This window comes from Lepidochelys kempii, chromosome 2 (assembly GCF_965140285.1).
Source record: "Lepidochelys kempii isolate rLepKem1 chromosome 2, rLepKem1.hap1, whole genome shotgun sequence".
NCBI classification, from domain to species: Eukaryota; Metazoa; Chordata; order Testudines; family Cheloniidae; genus Lepidochelys; species Lepidochelys kempii.
In genome coordinates, this window is record NC_136381.1 from 61,651,913 (window position 1) to 61,670,007 (window position 18,095).

At 38.6% G+C, this 18,095-nt stretch overlaps 1 protein-coding gene across 12 annotated transcripts in view; it reads right to left on the minus strand.

Moving 5' to 3' along the window:
- Window positions 1-18,095, minus strand: part of SGK3 (serum/glucocorticoid regulated kinase family member 3) — a 90,054-nt gene that overhangs the window by 13,250 nt on the left and 58,709 nt on the right. For 9 of the 12 annotated variants that reach the window (XM_073330980.2, XM_073330987.2, XM_073330986.2 and 6 more), the window contains 7 exons: window positions 16,268-16,340; window positions 15,507-15,582; window positions 8,466-8,553; window positions 3,918-3,967; window positions 1,745-1,802; window positions 793-876; window positions 580-711 (listed from right to left, as the gene is read on the minus strand). In XM_073330980.2, coding sequence (XP_073187081.1) covers window positions 580-711; window positions 793-876; window positions 1,745-1,802; window positions 3,918-3,967; window positions 8,466-8,553; window positions 15,507-15,582; window positions 16,268-16,340 — 561 coding nt within the window. Of the gene's footprint in view, window positions 1-579; window positions 712-792; window positions 877-1,744; window positions 1,803-3,917; window positions 3,968-8,465; window positions 8,554-10,787; window positions 11,023-15,506; window positions 15,583-16,267; window positions 16,341-17,357; window positions 18,064-18,095 lie in introns of those variants that run through there. The other 3 variants (XM_073330988.2, XM_073330985.2, XM_073330984.2) reach the window with 3 other exon arrangements.

Here is an 18,095-nt window from a genome sequence, read left to right on the forward strand (position 1 = left end):
AGAGATGTTTTAAAATAGTAATATTTGCTACCCTCCAATCCTCTGGAGCAGTGGCTGTTAAGGAGATATTGTGTACTTTTATCATCAGCTCAGCCTATTCAGACTTGAGCTCCTCCAGAACTCTTGGGTGTATGTTATCTGGGCCTAGTGACTTACTGCTTGTTAAATAATCAATTTACTCCAGCATGTCTTATTAAAATTTACAGATTTCATCCATCTCTTTCACAAGTTCTTCCTCAAGTTACTTATGGTCTCCTCAGCTTCAGTGTTGGTGCTCAGAGTAAGCTATGCTGCAGACAACAAGGCTGTTTAAGAATTGTGTATTAAGGTTTATATTGAGAGTTGCATAAAAATGAGTTTTACAAGAAAGGAAGAAACTCTTCAATAGTTGCAAATAAGTTTTGAATGCAAGTCTACAGCAACATCTTGAAAGCTGTAACTGGTAGGTAAAATCAATAGGATTTTAATTTACTTACAGAAATATTAAAATCAGCACATTTTACAGTGGATTATTTTTATTTTTTCTGTAAATTAGCCTAAGAGGAGACAAAAACCTAAAGAAATATGAAAACTACTTACCTCCCCTCCATTAACAAAATCCAGAACAAAGTAAAGCTTTTCTGTTGTTTGGAATGAGAAATGTAATCCAACCAAAAATGGATGTTTCAAATTTTTCAACAGTACATTACGTTCAGCCATAATATGTTTTTGCTGCAAGGAAGTGAAAGGTCAATAAGTAAATAGGAACAATTTTGTAATTGAAGGGGAAAAGAAAAACGCATTTCCCCTCACCTCTTTCCTGTTGAGAACAACTTTTTTCTGCAATACTTTAACTGCATAAAATTTCCCATCCAGTTTTCGTTTTGCAAGAAGAACCTGTGAAATTTAAGATGAGAGAGGAGACATGGTTAGCGTAGTTCTCATTCTGATATTAAAGAGTATCTGGAGAAACATGATTAATACGATTACTTCACTGTACAATTTCTTGGTCCTTAAAATAGTTCACAATTATTACCAGTATCACCAGCAAAAGGAGACTGACCAGAATATGGAATCTAAGATCTTGCACAGTTTCTGCTGAACTGTAATGTCACAACGGAGAGCTCATGCAGGGCCAAATTATGGCATAGGCACTACAGGTCCATGCCTAGGGCCCCAGCTCCTGGAGTGGAGGAGGGCGGAATCTTGTCTCTTTTTAAAATATATGTTTCTAGTCTTCATGGTTGTGGTGAAATGCTTGGAAGTAGGACTAAAGAGCCTCAAACACTAGCGCCGAGATGGGTGAACTGCTCCATCTATCTTAATAGGGTATTGCCACAAAGACCCACTGCTCTGGGCAGCCCAGCCAACACCACCCCAAACAAAGAACTGGGTGTGTGGCAGTAGTTGAGTGAGCCCAGCACATGATGCAGCAGCAGGAGTGCAAGTACTGAGGTGCCTCCCTGCTGCCACCCTTGCCTCTCTGTGGGGAAGAAGGACCCCTACTGCTCCAATGACAGGGAAAACCCTGCTGCTGCTCTTGGTCAGGAGTTGAGGGGGTCCCATGCCACTGCTACTCCAGGTGGAAGGGACAGTGCCATGGTATGAAGTGGGGCTGTAAGGGTGGAGCCACAGGGGCCTTGTGTCCGTGGGCCCCAGGTTGCCTTAATCCAGCCCTGAACTTGTGAGTACCACTTCCCAGTGTTCCCCAAATTTAGTGCCAGTGTGCAGTTCAGTCAGGATGAGAAACAGTAAGAAAGCTCACCTTGCCAAAGCTGCCTTTCCCAATAACTTTCAAGAAGTCGAAGTCCGTTGGTTTAGCGCTGAAAGCGATTCAGAAAGGAGGAAGGTTACTTGGTGTAGAAAATATCAACTTCACAATTTTACACAGTGCTCAGAATTATATTTAAACAAGTGCTTGAACCGCAAACGAAGTGCTGATGTGAGCCACTATTTCCCTGCACATCATGTCCCACTTAAGGCCTTCTAGTAGCATGGAGGTTCCCCATACCAGCTCCCTTTTTATGGCCTGCAATCAAACCCTTCCCTCTTTTCACTTCCTATTTTCTGCCAGGGAAACACAATATAACTGTTAGTGTTACAATTTAAATAAAAATAAAATTGACAAAACAGACTCAGCTCCACACTTCTCTGCTCTTTGTTCTTTTCTCCTCCTCCCCACATCTCTCGTGTTCATTCTAGTCCTTTTTTCTTTTTTTAAGTCTAGGTTTTCCCCTCATACCTCCTGCTTTCCTCCTGGGGCACCCCCTGCTTGAAAAAGGCCGTTTGTTCCTTGTCCTTCCTCCATTCTCAAGTCTCCCCTTTTTCCCACCCCTCCCCCATTCTGTTCTTTACATTCCATTTTTTGGCATCTCTTCCTCTTCCTTTGTCTTGTTCTATAGTCTGCCTCACTGTCCATCTACCTTTCCTCGCTGTTTTCTATTCCTCAAATTTGTCCTCCTATTCTCTGGCCTCTGCACTTCCTCCCCTCACTGTCCACCCTACTTTCTTCCTATGACTCCCTGTCTTTCCCTTCCTTCACTCTGGGAGGTACACGTATTCCGAGGCATTTGGCATTCAGGTGCCACTCTATCTCTTGGCCTTCCAACCTTCCTTCTTCACATGGCTTGTGCCCTCCAATTCGACAATTACAAGGACCACCATCCACTCTCTATTTGTTGTCCTTTTATTGACTGCACTACCAAAGAGGATTTGGGGCACAATATATAAAGCCCCACACTCTCTCCCAGTGGCGCAGTACTATCAATGAGGAGAATAGCAAACATGGGGAGCAGACACTCTAAGCAAGAAATTAGAAGAAAGGCAAAAAGGATGAGGGAGTCAGGAGACCCAGCAATGAGAATAGGAGCCACACAGAATGTGTCAGAAGGAGAGGAAAGACATACTGATTGCATGAGCCAGTTTTTCATATCAACATAATATAATTCCTTATATTGTACTGTAGAAGTTTGACATTAACACAAGTTTACACTAACAGAAAATAGATTAACCAGGTTGACTTGTTTTGATCTACATAGTGGTTTTACATGTATCTTCGGACCAAAATCTGTTCTTCTTGAGTAATGAAGAAACAGCCCTTTTGCTCTCTAGGCTAAGAGAAGCTGGGCAATTAAGATAAGCCATGGATAGACTCTAAACCAAATTCTTTTAGTGAAGGAAGAATGGGAAAAGCAACAATTGCAAATCAGGGCCTAAAAAAACAGAAAGGGAGACAATGGGGCTCCTCAGGGCTGTGTGAAGGTTGCTATGGACAAATTCTGTCCCCACAACTCTTCCCTCAGTCATATAATAGGGGGGATGGAACAAACTGCAATTCCGTACAAGAGTTGGGGTTTGAACTTTGTTTGCCGGGGTATATTTTAAAACTGCTGCCATGGAGTTGCAAGGAGGAGCATTTATCTTGCCTGCATAATATCATCATCTGCTCCACTCATGTTTGAAACTTAGTAAGTTACAAAACCTGTTAGATAAGAGAAGTGGGGGGGGGGGGGAGAAGGACGAAGAATAGGAAGAAAAATCTGTAAGGGGGTCTGCCTCTTCAGGATTGCAGCAACCCTGCTAGTAGTGCTCTGAAGTGGAAAGGGGAGGCATGTCATTTGCATATTTCAAAGATACTCTCTCCCACCCCAAGAGCATTTATATATTCTTTCTATTGTTTAAATGAAACTATTTATGTAGACATCACTACACATCTCAGATTTGTTTGGGGGTACACTACTGGTAAAGAATCTGCTGATTATGCTAAAATCACACAGCATACAACTAATGTGCATGATAATATTTACTTAATGCCGAGTTAGAACCTTTGCTTCCTCTCAAGTTGCACAAAGTAGCAAATAAAGGCACGTATCTGGAGAACATTTCATATAGTTAGCAATTAAAGTCTAACTTTTGGTTTATATTTAACTAAAACCTACTGAGGATTTCCAGATGGTCCCAGGTTGATATTCTGTGAGGTAGAGTTTAGCTGTAGGAAGGAGAAAAAAAAAAAAAACAAGCCTCAGATCAGATTAGATTTGTTTACCCATTAAAAGGAAATCCCATCTATTATCCTTCAGCTAATACTCATTGCAAAATATTCAATTAGCTCAAACCATCTCTACATTTATATTTCTTATTATTTTCTATGTAGTATTTTTAAAAATACATTTATAAAAGCACCCAATCTAGATGCTAAGTTAAAGTATCAGAAGAGTTAATAGGAAGGTTTATACAGACAGTGTAAAAGTATAAAAAGTAATACAGATGGCAAGGTTACAAACAAAATTTTAAGTCTCAGCCCTTTTAACAAGTAACTTAATGTCCAAAATTTAACCCATTTTGAAATTGTTTTATTCCAGGAATATTCTCCGGATGTTTATTTAAATTTTTTAATCCACCACACTCTTGCCAATATATTATCAAAATAAACACTGCTTATGCAGGACCAGTTAAAGATATTGTGTTAAAAGGCTGTTGCCAACCTTTGATAATCTGACACACAAGGTTAATTATTCCAATTCCAGTAACTGCAGGGATGTTGCCAATGCTGGTACACACCCACACACAGAGCATATAAATTACAGGGAGAGGGAGAAGCTCTTCCCATCTCCAATCTCTTCCCTCAAATTTGTTTGCTCTCATCTTTATTCAAAATCAAGAAAAGCTTGGGTACTGACTAGAGGAAAATCCTACTTAGTTTGTGACAAGTTTTGGTTGGCGGGGGAGGGGAGGAAGCTAACAGTGAGTCACAAAAATCAGAGGTACTGTAGGAATGGAGAAATCCAGATGACGACTCTGGAAATAATTACAATCCAGCACTGAATTATACAAATAAGAATTAATTATACATTTTAGTGAACAAATTTTTTATGCAAACTAATGCCATTTTTATGTATTAACATTTTTCAAAAAGCTGCTACATACTTTATATTTATTTTTGAGAGCTATTTTCTTACTTATTTATTGGTCAGGTTCATATAGTAAGCAACTAGTTACTGGAGAGCTTTTATTTCTACCACAGGCTTGGCCCAAATTACTCTGAATTAAATACCTTTAAAATTTGGTTTTTGTTGTAAGCATGACCAGTCAGTATGGTCATACAGCAATTTCCAGGCTTTCCACAACAAATGGCTTTAAACTAAATTATGATGCTTGAAACTTGCTTCAAGGAAGCAAAGGGAAAATGCTACACTGAATTATGGTACATGATTAAGAAAACTTTCTACAGATACATTAGAAGCAAGAGAAAGACCAAGGATAGGGAAGGACCATTACTGAATGAAGAGAGAAAAAACAGAAAATGTGGAAATCGCAGAAATGCTAAATGACTTTTTTATTTCAGTTTTCACCAAAAGTTTGCAATTGCATATCTACCTTAATGAATGCCAGTGAAAATGAGGTAGGATTAGAGTCTAAAATAGGGAAAGAACACGTTAAAAATTACTTAGACATATTAGAAGTCTTCAAGTCACCAGGGACTGATGAAATACATCCTAGAATACTCAAGGAGCTGACTGAGGAGCTATCTGAATCATTAGCTATTATATTATCTTCAAAAAGTCATGAAAGACAGATGAGATCCCAGAGGACTGGGAAAGGGCAAATATAGTGTTAAGGGGGAATAAAGACAACCCAGGGAATTACAGACCAGTCAGCTTAACTTCAGTCCCCAGAAAGATAATGGAGCAAATAATTAAACAATCAATTTGCAAACACCTAGAAGATAAAAAGGTGATAAGTAAGAGTCAGCACTGATTTGTCAAGAACAAACCAAGTAAAACCAACCTAATCACTTTCTTTGACAGGGTAACAAGCCTTGTGGATGGGGGTGGGGTGGAGAAGTAGATGTGGTATATCTTGCCTTGAGTAAGGCTTTTGATACAGTCTTGTTTGACCTTCTCAGAAACAAACTAGGGAAATACAACCTATTATAAGGTGGGTGCATAACTGGTTGGAAACCTGTTCCCAGAGAGTAGTTATCTGTGGTTCACAGTCAAGCTGGCAGGGCATATCAAGTGGGTCCGGTTCTGGTCTATATCTTCATCAGTGATTTAGATAATGGCATAGAGAGTATACTTATAAAGTTTGTGGATGACAACAAGCTGGGAGAGGTTGCAAATGCTTTGGAGGACAGGATTAAAGTTCAAAGTCATCTGGACACACTGGAAAATAGTCTGAAGTAAATAGGATGAAATTCAATAAGGATAAGTGCAAAGTATTCTACTTAGAAAGGAACAATCCGTTGCACACATACAAAATGGGAAATGACTGCTTAGGAAGGCGTACTGCAGAAAGGGATTTGGGGGTCATATTGGATCACAAGTTAAATATGAGTCAAGGGTGTAACACTGTTCCAAAAAAAGCAAATATCACTCTGGGATGTATTAGCAGGAATGTTGTAAACAAGACAAGAATTAATTCTTCTGCTCTACTCTGCACTAATTAGGCCTCAACTGAGGTACTGTGTTCAGTTCTGGGTGCCACATTTCAGAAAACATGTGAACAAATTGAACAAAGTCCAGAGAAGAGAAATAGAAATGATTCAAGGTCTAGAAAACAACCTATGAGGGAAGATTGAAAAAATCTGATTTGTTTAGTCTGGAGAAGAGAAGACTGAGAGGGGACATGATAACAGTTTTCAAGTATGTAAAAGGTTGTTACAAGGAGTAGGGAGAAAAATAGTTCTCTTTAACCTCTGTGGACAGCACAAGAAGCAATGAGCTTAAACTGAAGTCAGGGCAGTTTAGGTTGGATGTTAGGAAAAACTTCTTGTCAGGGTGATAAAACACTGGAATAAGTTGCCTAGGGAGGTTGTGGAATCTCCATCGTTGGAGATTTTTAAGAGCAGTTTAGACAAACACCTGTCAGGAATGTTCTAGCTAATACTTAGTCCTGCCTTGAGTGCAGGGCACTGGACTAGAAGATCTCTCAAGGTCCCTTCCAGTCTTACCATTCTATGATTAAATACATACATATAATGAGAAAGTGCTGCAGGACACTTCCCTAAAAGAGCGTTGCAGGAAGTCACATTTTTACTACAGATATATTCTGATCAATTTTCCCAATTTTCTTAAATTTACGGAACATCTGAACCATGACAGAGCAGAAGAATGTTAACTAGGAATATGATGAACATTTAAGGAGAAAAAAAAAGATATTCCATTTATGATTAGTGCCCATTACTGTATTTTATGATGGATGGAAAATTAAGTTGAAAACATACATCCATTATTGAGATTTTAAGTTACATTTGTCACCACAACTTTTATTGATCTTAAGATTTCTATTAAAAAGTCTAAGAAATTAAAAAATGGAAGCCCTCATTTCTATTGAGAAATGTAATGAAGTGTCATTGTACATTTAATTAATTCCTCTACCTCCAAAGAGGTGAAAGGTAGAGAGTCTAAAATTAAGGAACAGTGTAGAAACAAATATTATACAAGATTTGTAGATACAGAAGACTCAGTAACTTTAAATGTGTGGCACTGAAAACGACATCAGGAAATTGATCTTATCAATTAGGGCCCAGGAAAGCTTATTAATTAATGCACAATAGTAGCTTCAGTACCCAGAGAAGTGTATTGGAAAAAACTGACTTTTGTGGGAGTTGAAGCAGGCCGAAAAACGTTAAATAACTTTTGCATGCAAAGAATCCTTTACTACTAGGACATGAGAGAGACAGAATGGATTAAAATAATTTAATTATTCTATTATTCTACTCAGCAAGACAATTTTTTTTCTACCAATTCTTAAAGCAGGACATTGTAACTAGAAGTTCTTAAGACAGAGGCTCCTAAATGGATTTTGAGAGACTTAGTACAATTCTAAACCCAATATAGTGGCTTTAGAATCACAGAATATCAGGGTTGGAAGGGACCTCAGGAGGTCATCTAGTCCAACCCCCTGCTCAAAGCAGGAGCAATCCCCAACTAAATCATCCCAGCCATGGCTTTGTCAAGCCTGATCTTAAATGTCTTAGTAAGAGACTGAGGTTTGAAACCTCGCAGTGTAAAAGGTGAACTGTGAACCAAAATTAATTTTTCTTTGAGCTACCATAAAAAATGGCTTCAAATATTTTTCAAGTTCGATTCTCCTTTTTTTTTTTTTTTAGTTATTAAGCATTTAAATATCTGATCCTCCTATCTTTCTCTTTCCTGGATGTCTCTGGCAAGGTCTTTGGAGGACCTAAACAGTGATGTCACGTGAACTGTAACCTGAGCCACAGCTCTTCCAGCCCCTAACAAATGGGGAAAACAGATTGTTAACACTTGTCATATCTAACAATCATGTCCACCCTTCTTGGTGGTACTTGTCTTTGCAGTTCATACTTTGGGGAAAAACTGAGTAACCTTATTGGAAAGGAACAGGGAGAACAACTTATTTTGTTGAAAGTTACAATAAGTATGAAATTGACCTCATGTAGTTACAGTTTGTTCAAAAGTGCAGGATTACTGTTCTCCTACTCCATTCTAGCTGACTGTTACCTTTGGATTGCTCCTTTCATCCTCATCTTCAGATGGATCTGACTGATGCTTTGGGTTGTCCATCTGAAGAAATGCTCTGACGTCTGGGCTAAAAATATAATTAAACCTATTAGGACATTAGTAACTTAAATGCATTTGCAACTCATTACTACTGAAGTAGAATTTTCTTCACATTCACCATCATATTATGCACCTGGTAAATAACAAAAACCCTTCCAACAAACTGGTTTTATGGGGACTTGTAATGCAGGTAGTTCACTCTCTACATCTACACTACAAGATACAGGTACAATTCCCAGCTCATATTTGTGCTAGCTCTCATCAGTGCCAGCACACCAAAAATAGAACAGCTGGGGGTAGCATGGGCAGTGGCAGCACGGGTTAGCTGTGCTGAATACATACCCACAGGATTCAGGCGGGTTTGTACTCTGCACAGGTAGCCCCGTGCTACGGCTACCCATGCTACTATTGCTATGCTACTATTTTTAGTGCACTAGCTCAGATGAGAGGTAGCACAGGTATGTCTAAGAACAGAATAACAGCCATATGGGGTCAGATCATTGGACCATCTAGCCCAGTAACCTCTTTTCTGACAGTGGCCAATACCAGGTGCTTCAGAGGGAATGAACAGAACAGGTAATCATCAGGTGATCTATACCATGTCACCCATTCCCAGCTTCTGGCAAACAGAGGCTAGGGACACTTCACAGCATGGTTTTGCATCCCTGCCTATCCTGGCTGATAGCCATTGATGTACCTATCCTCCATGAACTTATCTAGTTCTTTTTTGAACCCTATGTGATGTTACACCCTGTATTCTTCATAGAAATATGGTTATGATATTAATATGCATAACTAAGATATACTTTATGCAAGTTGGCTCAAAAAGATATAATTGGAAATGTGATGATTTACTGAATGTGATTATCCCATTTGTATGGATGTATTATTTCTGTATCTAAAGTTAGGGATATTGACTATAACAATTACAATTGTGTGTATATTTGGGAGACACCCACCAGACAACCGGCCTTCACAGCCTTGATGGGCCATTAGGAAGAAACAATACGACTGGGAAGATACTAATCTCTCTTCTTACTGAGAGGCATCCTGGGACATAGCTGTGATACTACAAAGTCAGGTGATAATGTCACCTGATGCAAAATACCACCTTGGACACTGCTGGTACTTTTCCTCTGTAGGGGGATGGGGATCAAACAAAGGTTTCCCGCCTTAGATAAATCCTTTTTAAGGCTGGGGAGGGTGTTGATCTGGCCTCTCCTCCATTTCCTACCCAAGAAGAAGGACTGCTGAAAGAACCTGAAGGGACAAAGGAACTAACCTGAGGGGAAAGGCAGGGGTGAGTCCAGACTGAAACAGGATTCCAGTCTGTAAGAAGGAATAACTGGAACTCTAAGCTACAGAAACTCTGCAACTTACCTAAAATAACATTTAGGGTGAGAAATTACTTCTTGAAACCAGTCTCTTTAAGATCTTAAGCTTAGTATATGTGTTTTGTTTTATTTGCTCAATAATCTGCTTTGTTCCGTTTGCTATCCCTTATAATCACTTAAATCTGCCTTTTATAGTTAATAAATTTGTTTTGTTAATTATTAAACCCAGTTTGTGCAATTTCTAACTCGGGGGGCAAGAAATTGTGCATCTCTCTCTTCACATTGACGGAGAGGATGAATTTTTGTGAGCTTGCGCCAGGCAGATCTTTCTATACAGCGCAAGACAGTCTTATTCTGGGTTTATTCCCCAAAAGGGGTATACACATGAGTGCTCGATGAATCCTCTCACACAGAGCTGACTTCAGAGTGTGTGTGTGTGTGTGTGTGAGTGTGAGTGAGAGAGAGACAGACAGACAAAGAGGCCGGAGCGCCTAATTCGGCAAAGCAGGGAGAGGGAAGCCAGGCTGGTGGAGCAGAAGGGCTCAGTGAAACCCCAGTACACCAGGTGGCATCCCAGAAAGGGGGGTGGGGAAGGGAGGATCCAACTCATCACACCCTGATATAATCTTGGCCTTCACAACATCCTCTAGCAAAGAGCTCCACAGGTTGACTCTGTGTTGTATGAAGAAATACTTGTTTTAATTGTTTTATTCATTTAAACATTAAATGAATAGTGCTGCCTATTCCTTTAATTTGGTGGCCCCCTAGTTCTTGTGGTATGAGGAGTAAACAACACTTCCTTATTTACTTTCTCTATGCAAACAGGGAAACACACTCCTAGCTCACAGTGTAGATGTAGCCTCTGTTTAACTGAGCATGTACACCAACATATGCAGGATATACAATTTTTCCACTTGCAATGACTTACCATATTAAAAAATAGATGAACATGAAAAGATTGCAGGAGGTGTTCAGTAAGACTATTTCAGCTATGCTAACTGGAACTAAGCTTTCCACTTCCTCCACCAATGTTTGTAATTGGTTGTTATCTCGTGAAATACCACAGGAAACCCAATTTCCTTTCTAACACCTTCAGTATCAGTGTGTCATTTTCAGTTTTCTAAAATTAATGAGAACTTATTACCGTATACAGAATGAACTGACATTATTTGTATTCTAAAGTACTTCCCCCCCCCCATACATATTGATAGAAATGTGTATTTTAATGACATTTGTTGTTTTGTGCTGGCAAGTCTCAATTTAAAGAAATCCCTGAGCTCAGTAATAGACTGGGGATACTATCTTCATAGACTATCAAGGCAGATTCCATGCTCCACTCAACATTCTGTATTGAATGCAGATAGTCACAGCATTGAATGCATTACATCTGCAGCAAGATTCCATCAGCACTTCCATTTAGTTCCCTCAGCCCTCTTTTAACGAGCTTATAAATTCTACGTCATCTATTTTAGGGTGCATTTTATGTACCTGTGATCAGTTCAGGAGAAATTTGTCCACACGTACGTGTATGTGGGGCATCATTTTCATTTTAAAAAGTTTCAAATAAGTTACTGCACATACTATCTATTTGATGTGAGCTTGTTTTAATATGAAGTCTTAGAACACCCTCATTATCGGTTTTATGCCACCCAAAGGTGTGCTTGGCATTTCATACCAGACATGGAACGACCAAGTCCGCACTAGAAAGAATTTATCTTAATGTGCCAATACCTCAATTACCTTTACTGTTTTTGACTACTGAAAACCTGCTACAATGCATTGTAAGTAATTTATATTAACATTACCTATGTATGAATGCATAGCAAATGGTACGTTCTCTTATGTCACAGTGAATCCATATTATGCACTTCCATGGTATTTCACAATTGCTCCAAAGTACTAGTTTTTGTGTTTGTGACCAGAAGTTTAATGGACTCATGAGACATTGTAACAACTCCAGAACTGCTACTGCATGTTATGTATTAGTTAATGTACAAGATTGGGCTAGCTACTGTACAAATATGTAGTAAGACTTCTACAATACATGACTTCATAGACTAATGTTACAAAATAAATACACAAACTACTCATGCCATATGCTTAGACACCTAGATTAACAAAATAAAAAATAAACACTTGATTTAAAAAGGGGACACTGAATATATTTAACATATAATACACTAGCAGAATTTCCCTCTGGATTTTAAAAGAAGGTTAAGGTAGAAATAACTTCAGACTCACTAGCATAAGGGAGCCATCTTCGGATGGAGAGATCCCAAGCACTAACTGTTTCTCCTAGGTTTGTTTTGCATCAGTACTCTGCCTAAATACATTACGTCTAGACACTGGCCTTCTGCTACCTACATGTCAAGCCCAATACCTATGAAAAAACTGTTTTGCAGAAAAAAAAACATTACTTTTACTGCCAATGATGAGACCCCACAGAGTGAAATAAACTCTATTTGAACATGAAGCACAGTGCAAAAGTGGTAAACCAATTTGTGGTGTTTTAGAAAACACAGGCCTGAAGCAGTAAGACTTAGTGGTGTAGAAGATGACAGACCACAGCTATGTGAAAGCAGGAATAACCCAAAGACTGGGATCCTGTGATCTAGTGATGTTATATTTGTTTTTTTCAGTTGATGTTGGAACCATGAGGACCCAATGATTCAATTTCTTTTCTAGAATGACTATTGTTCATGTCTCTCACTGCAGAAATTGGCAGTTTATTTAACATAGAGGACACGGCTATCACAAACGTCATCTAGTGGAGTTATGCTATGTTCTAGTTTTCCTTAAGGAGCTACTAGAATTATTTTAAAACTATGCTAAGCCTTTAATGCATTCTATTTTATGCACTTGATTTTAAGCTGCTTCTTAAAAGAGTGTTCTGATAGACAATTGCATGTATCATCTTTTCAGTAAAGGCCTACAGCTGAGGGGGAGGACAGCCCAACTTAAAGAGCTGCTCAGAGGATTAGGGCTCAACTGTATTAACAAGAGAAGAATTCCTAGCCTCTTATTCTAGATTAGGAATCAGCAAGACAGAAATGTTAGTTCATATTCTCCATCTTTTCCGAAGCTTTTCTGCAAGATACCTATAGTCTGTGGATGAGAGACTATTTAGTCTCTCTAAAATAAAGCAAACAGTAAAAATTTGGAGTCTAAAGCTAATCCACATAGGAACTACCATAACAGGTCAAACCAATGGTCCATCTAGCTCGGAATCCCATCTTTGACAATGGTGGCTAGTATCTGACACTTCACAGGAAGATCCACAATTGACCACTACGGAATTTCTTGCAACTATCTTTCTAACCCGCTTTACAGTAATTGGTTGGCTCCATATGCTGAAGCATGAGGATTTGCTTTTGGTACAAGAGTCAAAGGACAAATTGCAGACCCAAGGATCCTCTGAAACAGAAAAAATTCTCCATATTTCCCAGCAACACCAGTATGGTTTGCCAAAGCAGGACTGGAAGTAGAACCGCCTAGCACTTGTCTTAATGCATCATGTAGTGTAGCAGATAAGAGCTACGGAAAGTTTATTGGAGTGCACACACAGTACTCAACATTTTTCTATCTCTCTTCCCTCCCCCCCGCCGCCATACTGATTCATTTCATGTTACTAATCTACTTAGTTGAGTGTACATGTAGCAGGTTAAGGAAAAAGTGTCTAGAAAATAAGTTTGTTTAATAGGCCACTTTTAAGGACACAGTGGTCATTTCCCCCCTTTAATAGTTAGTTTCCAATGGGAATGGATTTTAGAAGAACTTCACTAAAGGCTTGACTTTTGTCTGTTACTAATATTGACTGGTAGACAAAACTAAGGCTGTGGACTTTTATATAAATCAGTATGATTCATTGTGGTCATTCACAAAGAAATTGGCTGCCATCTTCTTAAAATGTATTTTAAGAACAACAGCAAATAGTGATATAGTGAAATATTTTAAATCTAGTATTTTAATAATCACTGCACTGCAAGAAAAAAAAAAAACACGTGGAACAAATGCATTTCAATTCCATTCTGTACTGCACTACAAAGTCAACAGCTTGATCCTTCTCCCACAGAAGTAGTAGTTTACTTTAGTGAGCGCAGGACTAAGCCTTTATTCTTTGTTCATTAAATACATTTCTAGTTAGTTGTCTAATTATTGGGGGAGGGGAGGAATAGCAGACCTTAAAATCTTCAGTTTCTAATAGTGGTTTACACTGGTCTTCACTGAACTGGAATGGTTAGTGCTAGATTAAGTACTTAAAATAGATTAAAAATCTAATTTATGTACTGTTAAATCTTCTTGAGCTTTTCAGATCAGATTCAAGGGGGAAAAAAGTCTGTTTCTAGGCTCAGAGAAAAGTTTATGATCCTCTTGTTAAAACAGTCAAGTGTTCGGCTTTGGAAAAAGGTATATTCAAAAAGCTATTAACTGAAATATTTCACAGCTGAATGTTTAAAGAACCAGGAATAGGAAAAAAGTCTGTGGACTATTAAAAATAATTTAATAATTTAATATGTGAGAAAGAAATAAAGATTGATTGTTGGAACATAATCTGTTATTTGAGAACTGCTCTTCACTGTTTTGCAGCTGAGGACAGTGGTATGATCCACTATGATCCAACACTTTTTCCTTTACTGGAAAATTGTTCCATCACAAAGATTTTTTTTGTCATGTCTAGAAGCTTTTTCCACTTGTCACTAGGAAGAGTATACAGAATGCTTTTGATAAAAGGAAGCACATGTTTCAGGTTTATGAGGCCTCAAAGCTGTTCACAAAGCAGAAAGAGAGTATCTGATGCATGCTGCAAGCTCTCGTGGCAACGTTCCCTGTTTACGAATGGTTGTTTTCTAGCTAAAAACAGAACAATTCCACTGGTATTGCAGATTGGCAAATTAAGTAGAGCAAGTGAATGAAAGCAGAAATCTAAATGTACTCATGTTTATAAATGTTTGTTTATATTCAGATTTGCATCATTTTAACTAGAGGTATGATTTTACACAGACTTAATTAAAGCAACGCAGAAGACTGGGGGGACATTTATTTATTAAATTGATTAGGAGTAGGTTTAAACTAACTCTGATTTAAGAATAGCATTTCAGGTAAGTGTTCTCATGGAATTTGTACTGGTTTAGCTAAAACAGTGTTTAATTAAAAGGGTGGCAAGTTTGTACACATAAAAGGCTTTAAGAAAGCAAGCCAAGCGTTTACATGACAATTGCATCGTTTTGGATATATCTTAAAAATAAAAGAATTGTAATCTTAGAGATAACTTAGTATTATAGTAGTAGTTTGCTGTTCTGTTGCAGTTGTGTTGGTCCCAGGAAATATGAGAGACAATGTGGGTAAAGTAATAACTTTTAATGGACCACTTTCTGTTGGGGGAAGAGAGCTTTCGAGCTGCACAGACGTCACCTGAAGAACAGCTCTGTTTAGCTCGAAAGCTTGTCTTCTCTTCCCCCAACAGAAGGTGGTTCATTAAAAGCTATTACCTCACCCACTTTGTCTCTATTATAACATTTTACATTTACCATAGATAACACATTTTGTACCCAACTGAAGTGTATTTAATGTCCATCAATCATATATTTTTGGAATATATCCCGTGTCATTTAAATAGCCATAACAAAACAGAAGAGAAACTACTTACTGGTTGCATAGCTCTGGCTGTCTAACTAAATTTTGAATGAATTCATTCAGTCCTGCTCTTCTCTGTTTAATAAAATCTGGGGAGGAGGGGAAAAGTGTAATTAGAAAGAATCATTCAATGAATTCATGGCAAAACAAGTTTTTAATTTTGCATTTTTATACTACTTTAATGGAAGTTAGTTAACAGAAAAAAAAGCGTCTGAATATAACTGGGCTTACACATGAGGATTTTGTATAGAAAAAAATATGAAATGGGAAAGAATAGGGGCTCCAGTCCCTATTTAACTTTTTCATTATTTTATATATTTTAAAAAGCAAAAATGTACTCAACCCAATAGATCTGAACTGCACCTGCGCATGCGACAAGAATTCAAAGTGTGCAGTCACAATGGCCTAGATTTTGTATTGGAGAGCATACTGGTCCTGATCCTGCTAGCACTGAAGTCAGTGACAAAATTCTTATCGACTTCAATTGTGCAGTATCAAGCCCTTACTCCCAAGAGTATTCTTCTCATTCATACCAAAAGGGCTACTCTACCAGCAGGCATCAACATGTAACCATTACCAAAGATATTTTAAAATCTTTATTTCTCTCTCCACTTTTGATGTAGTTTGTTTACTTTGGTTCAGTAGCAAGGAAAGGCCCTACTACGGGACTGCAGTCCTTGTTAGATCGATTTAAACTTAATTCTGTGCAAGCAAGATAGATTAAATCCCAAATAAAGAACAAAATAAAGGAATAATAACCAAGTCACAGTTTACCTGGATCAAAATTGTCTCCAAATATTCTTTTAGCTGGAATCTTCAGGTTCATAGTGGGAAATTGTTTCTTCAGCTAAAAAACAAACACCATCTTCATATTTAGATATTTGGACTCCTATAAATAATTGCTTGATGTAGGCATATTTTACTCTCAATTTGCAGAGAGTTTGAACTTCAGACTACTAGCATCACTTTTTGTGTCCTCAATATTGTCTTTGTTGGGATTAGTACAAAGGGGAGTGTGGAGACAGAAGGTTGATCTGCATATAAACAAATTGTCTAGGCCCCATTTAACCAGTGTGTTACAATCTGTAACCTGGTTAGGAGACAAGTTCAACCTTGTTGTAAGCAGGGCTTTTGGCGTCTATGGTTATTAGAAATGTTCTTTATTACATTGCCTCCTCTGGCCCAGTTTGCTTTTTTTCTCTCCTCCCCTCCCCCCAAAGAAGCTGTCTTCTGGCTAGGAATACAGGTATTGACAACCTCAGTGGATAAGTCTATGATGAGTCCAATGCATTTCCAAACACCTACAACCTTCCAGGGATTGGATGCTGTCACTGCAGCAGACAGACCTATTCAAAGAAGAGACTGGCTTGTGAGAGTGAATCTTTGCCCAAATCCAAGTACAACTACAATGACCTAAAAACAAAACAAGAATTCCAAGCACTCAGTGTTGCAGAATAATCTGGTAGAAGAAAACTCCATGTTCACTCTCAGACTTTTCTTAGTCACTCCTCCTTGTATATGTATAGCCTGAAAGTCAGGATCCAGGTTTACACCACAGCAAAGCAATCTCTAGGACTGCTCTTAACCTTTGGAGTAAGGAGCCCCTAGGCATGATAGCTGAAATTCAGACACTTTGCCCTAGCTATTGAGAAGCAAAGTAATCCACCAATAAAGGATGCACAATGGTAACATGCCTTTGAGAGGCACGGAGTGAACTTATTTGAAAAAAGTGCATCCAGAGAGGATTTCAGATACAGAATTTATTCATACTATGTAGGAGGCCAAACAATAGAGGGAATAGGAAGGAAAACTAAGGAGTTTATAATAATATGGTAGAAATCTTAGTAGAGATAAAGACACTAACACCTTCCAATTCATTCTCCTTGATCTCCACAAAGCCCGTGTGTTTAAAAGTCACAATTTTTAGATGGTGGAAGGAGCAGCAGATACATCTCTCTCTATTTTGGAGACTATTTCTTCTCCTCTGATTTAAGAGCTGGTGGTCCCTTTCTCCAGTTACCCCATAAGCAAGTTTCAATATCAACTCCATTTGGCATAGCAAGTTCTTCCTTAACATGCTATTCACTTTGCAGAGTCCTTTGGAATGTCCAGCTCCCTCCCTTCTTTTCAGGAGTAAAGAAGAGAAATTGGGGCAGATGTCCCTTTTCACCTGGCTAATTTCTCTAAGAACCTCCACTTGCATTAGAAAGGCTGGGGCCGACTGCGCTTCATGACAGCAGTAACGTTATCTGACAATCCAGATGTGTGGGCTATATGATGCCTAATCAGCATTCTTCAGCCACTGAAGAGGCTTTCTTTCTCCCTTGCCCCCATGGGTAGTCTAAGAGGTTTGCCAAGTACAACATATGGGATCCCAGGCAGACTTCAGTCACCTAGGTAAAACAAGGTGTGTGGACAGAGCAGAGAAGAGTGCATGTCACCAAGGGTGCCAGAGAGGGTGGTTTCAGAAGCTGAAAGGGGGTTTGGCTCACAACACATATATCTGACAGGCTGTGGGGGGTTAGTTCCTCTTGTAAGATCAGGAGGCAGTGACTTTAGGTGAGTACATACTAGGAAGGAGTGCAGACAATAGGGTCCCCAG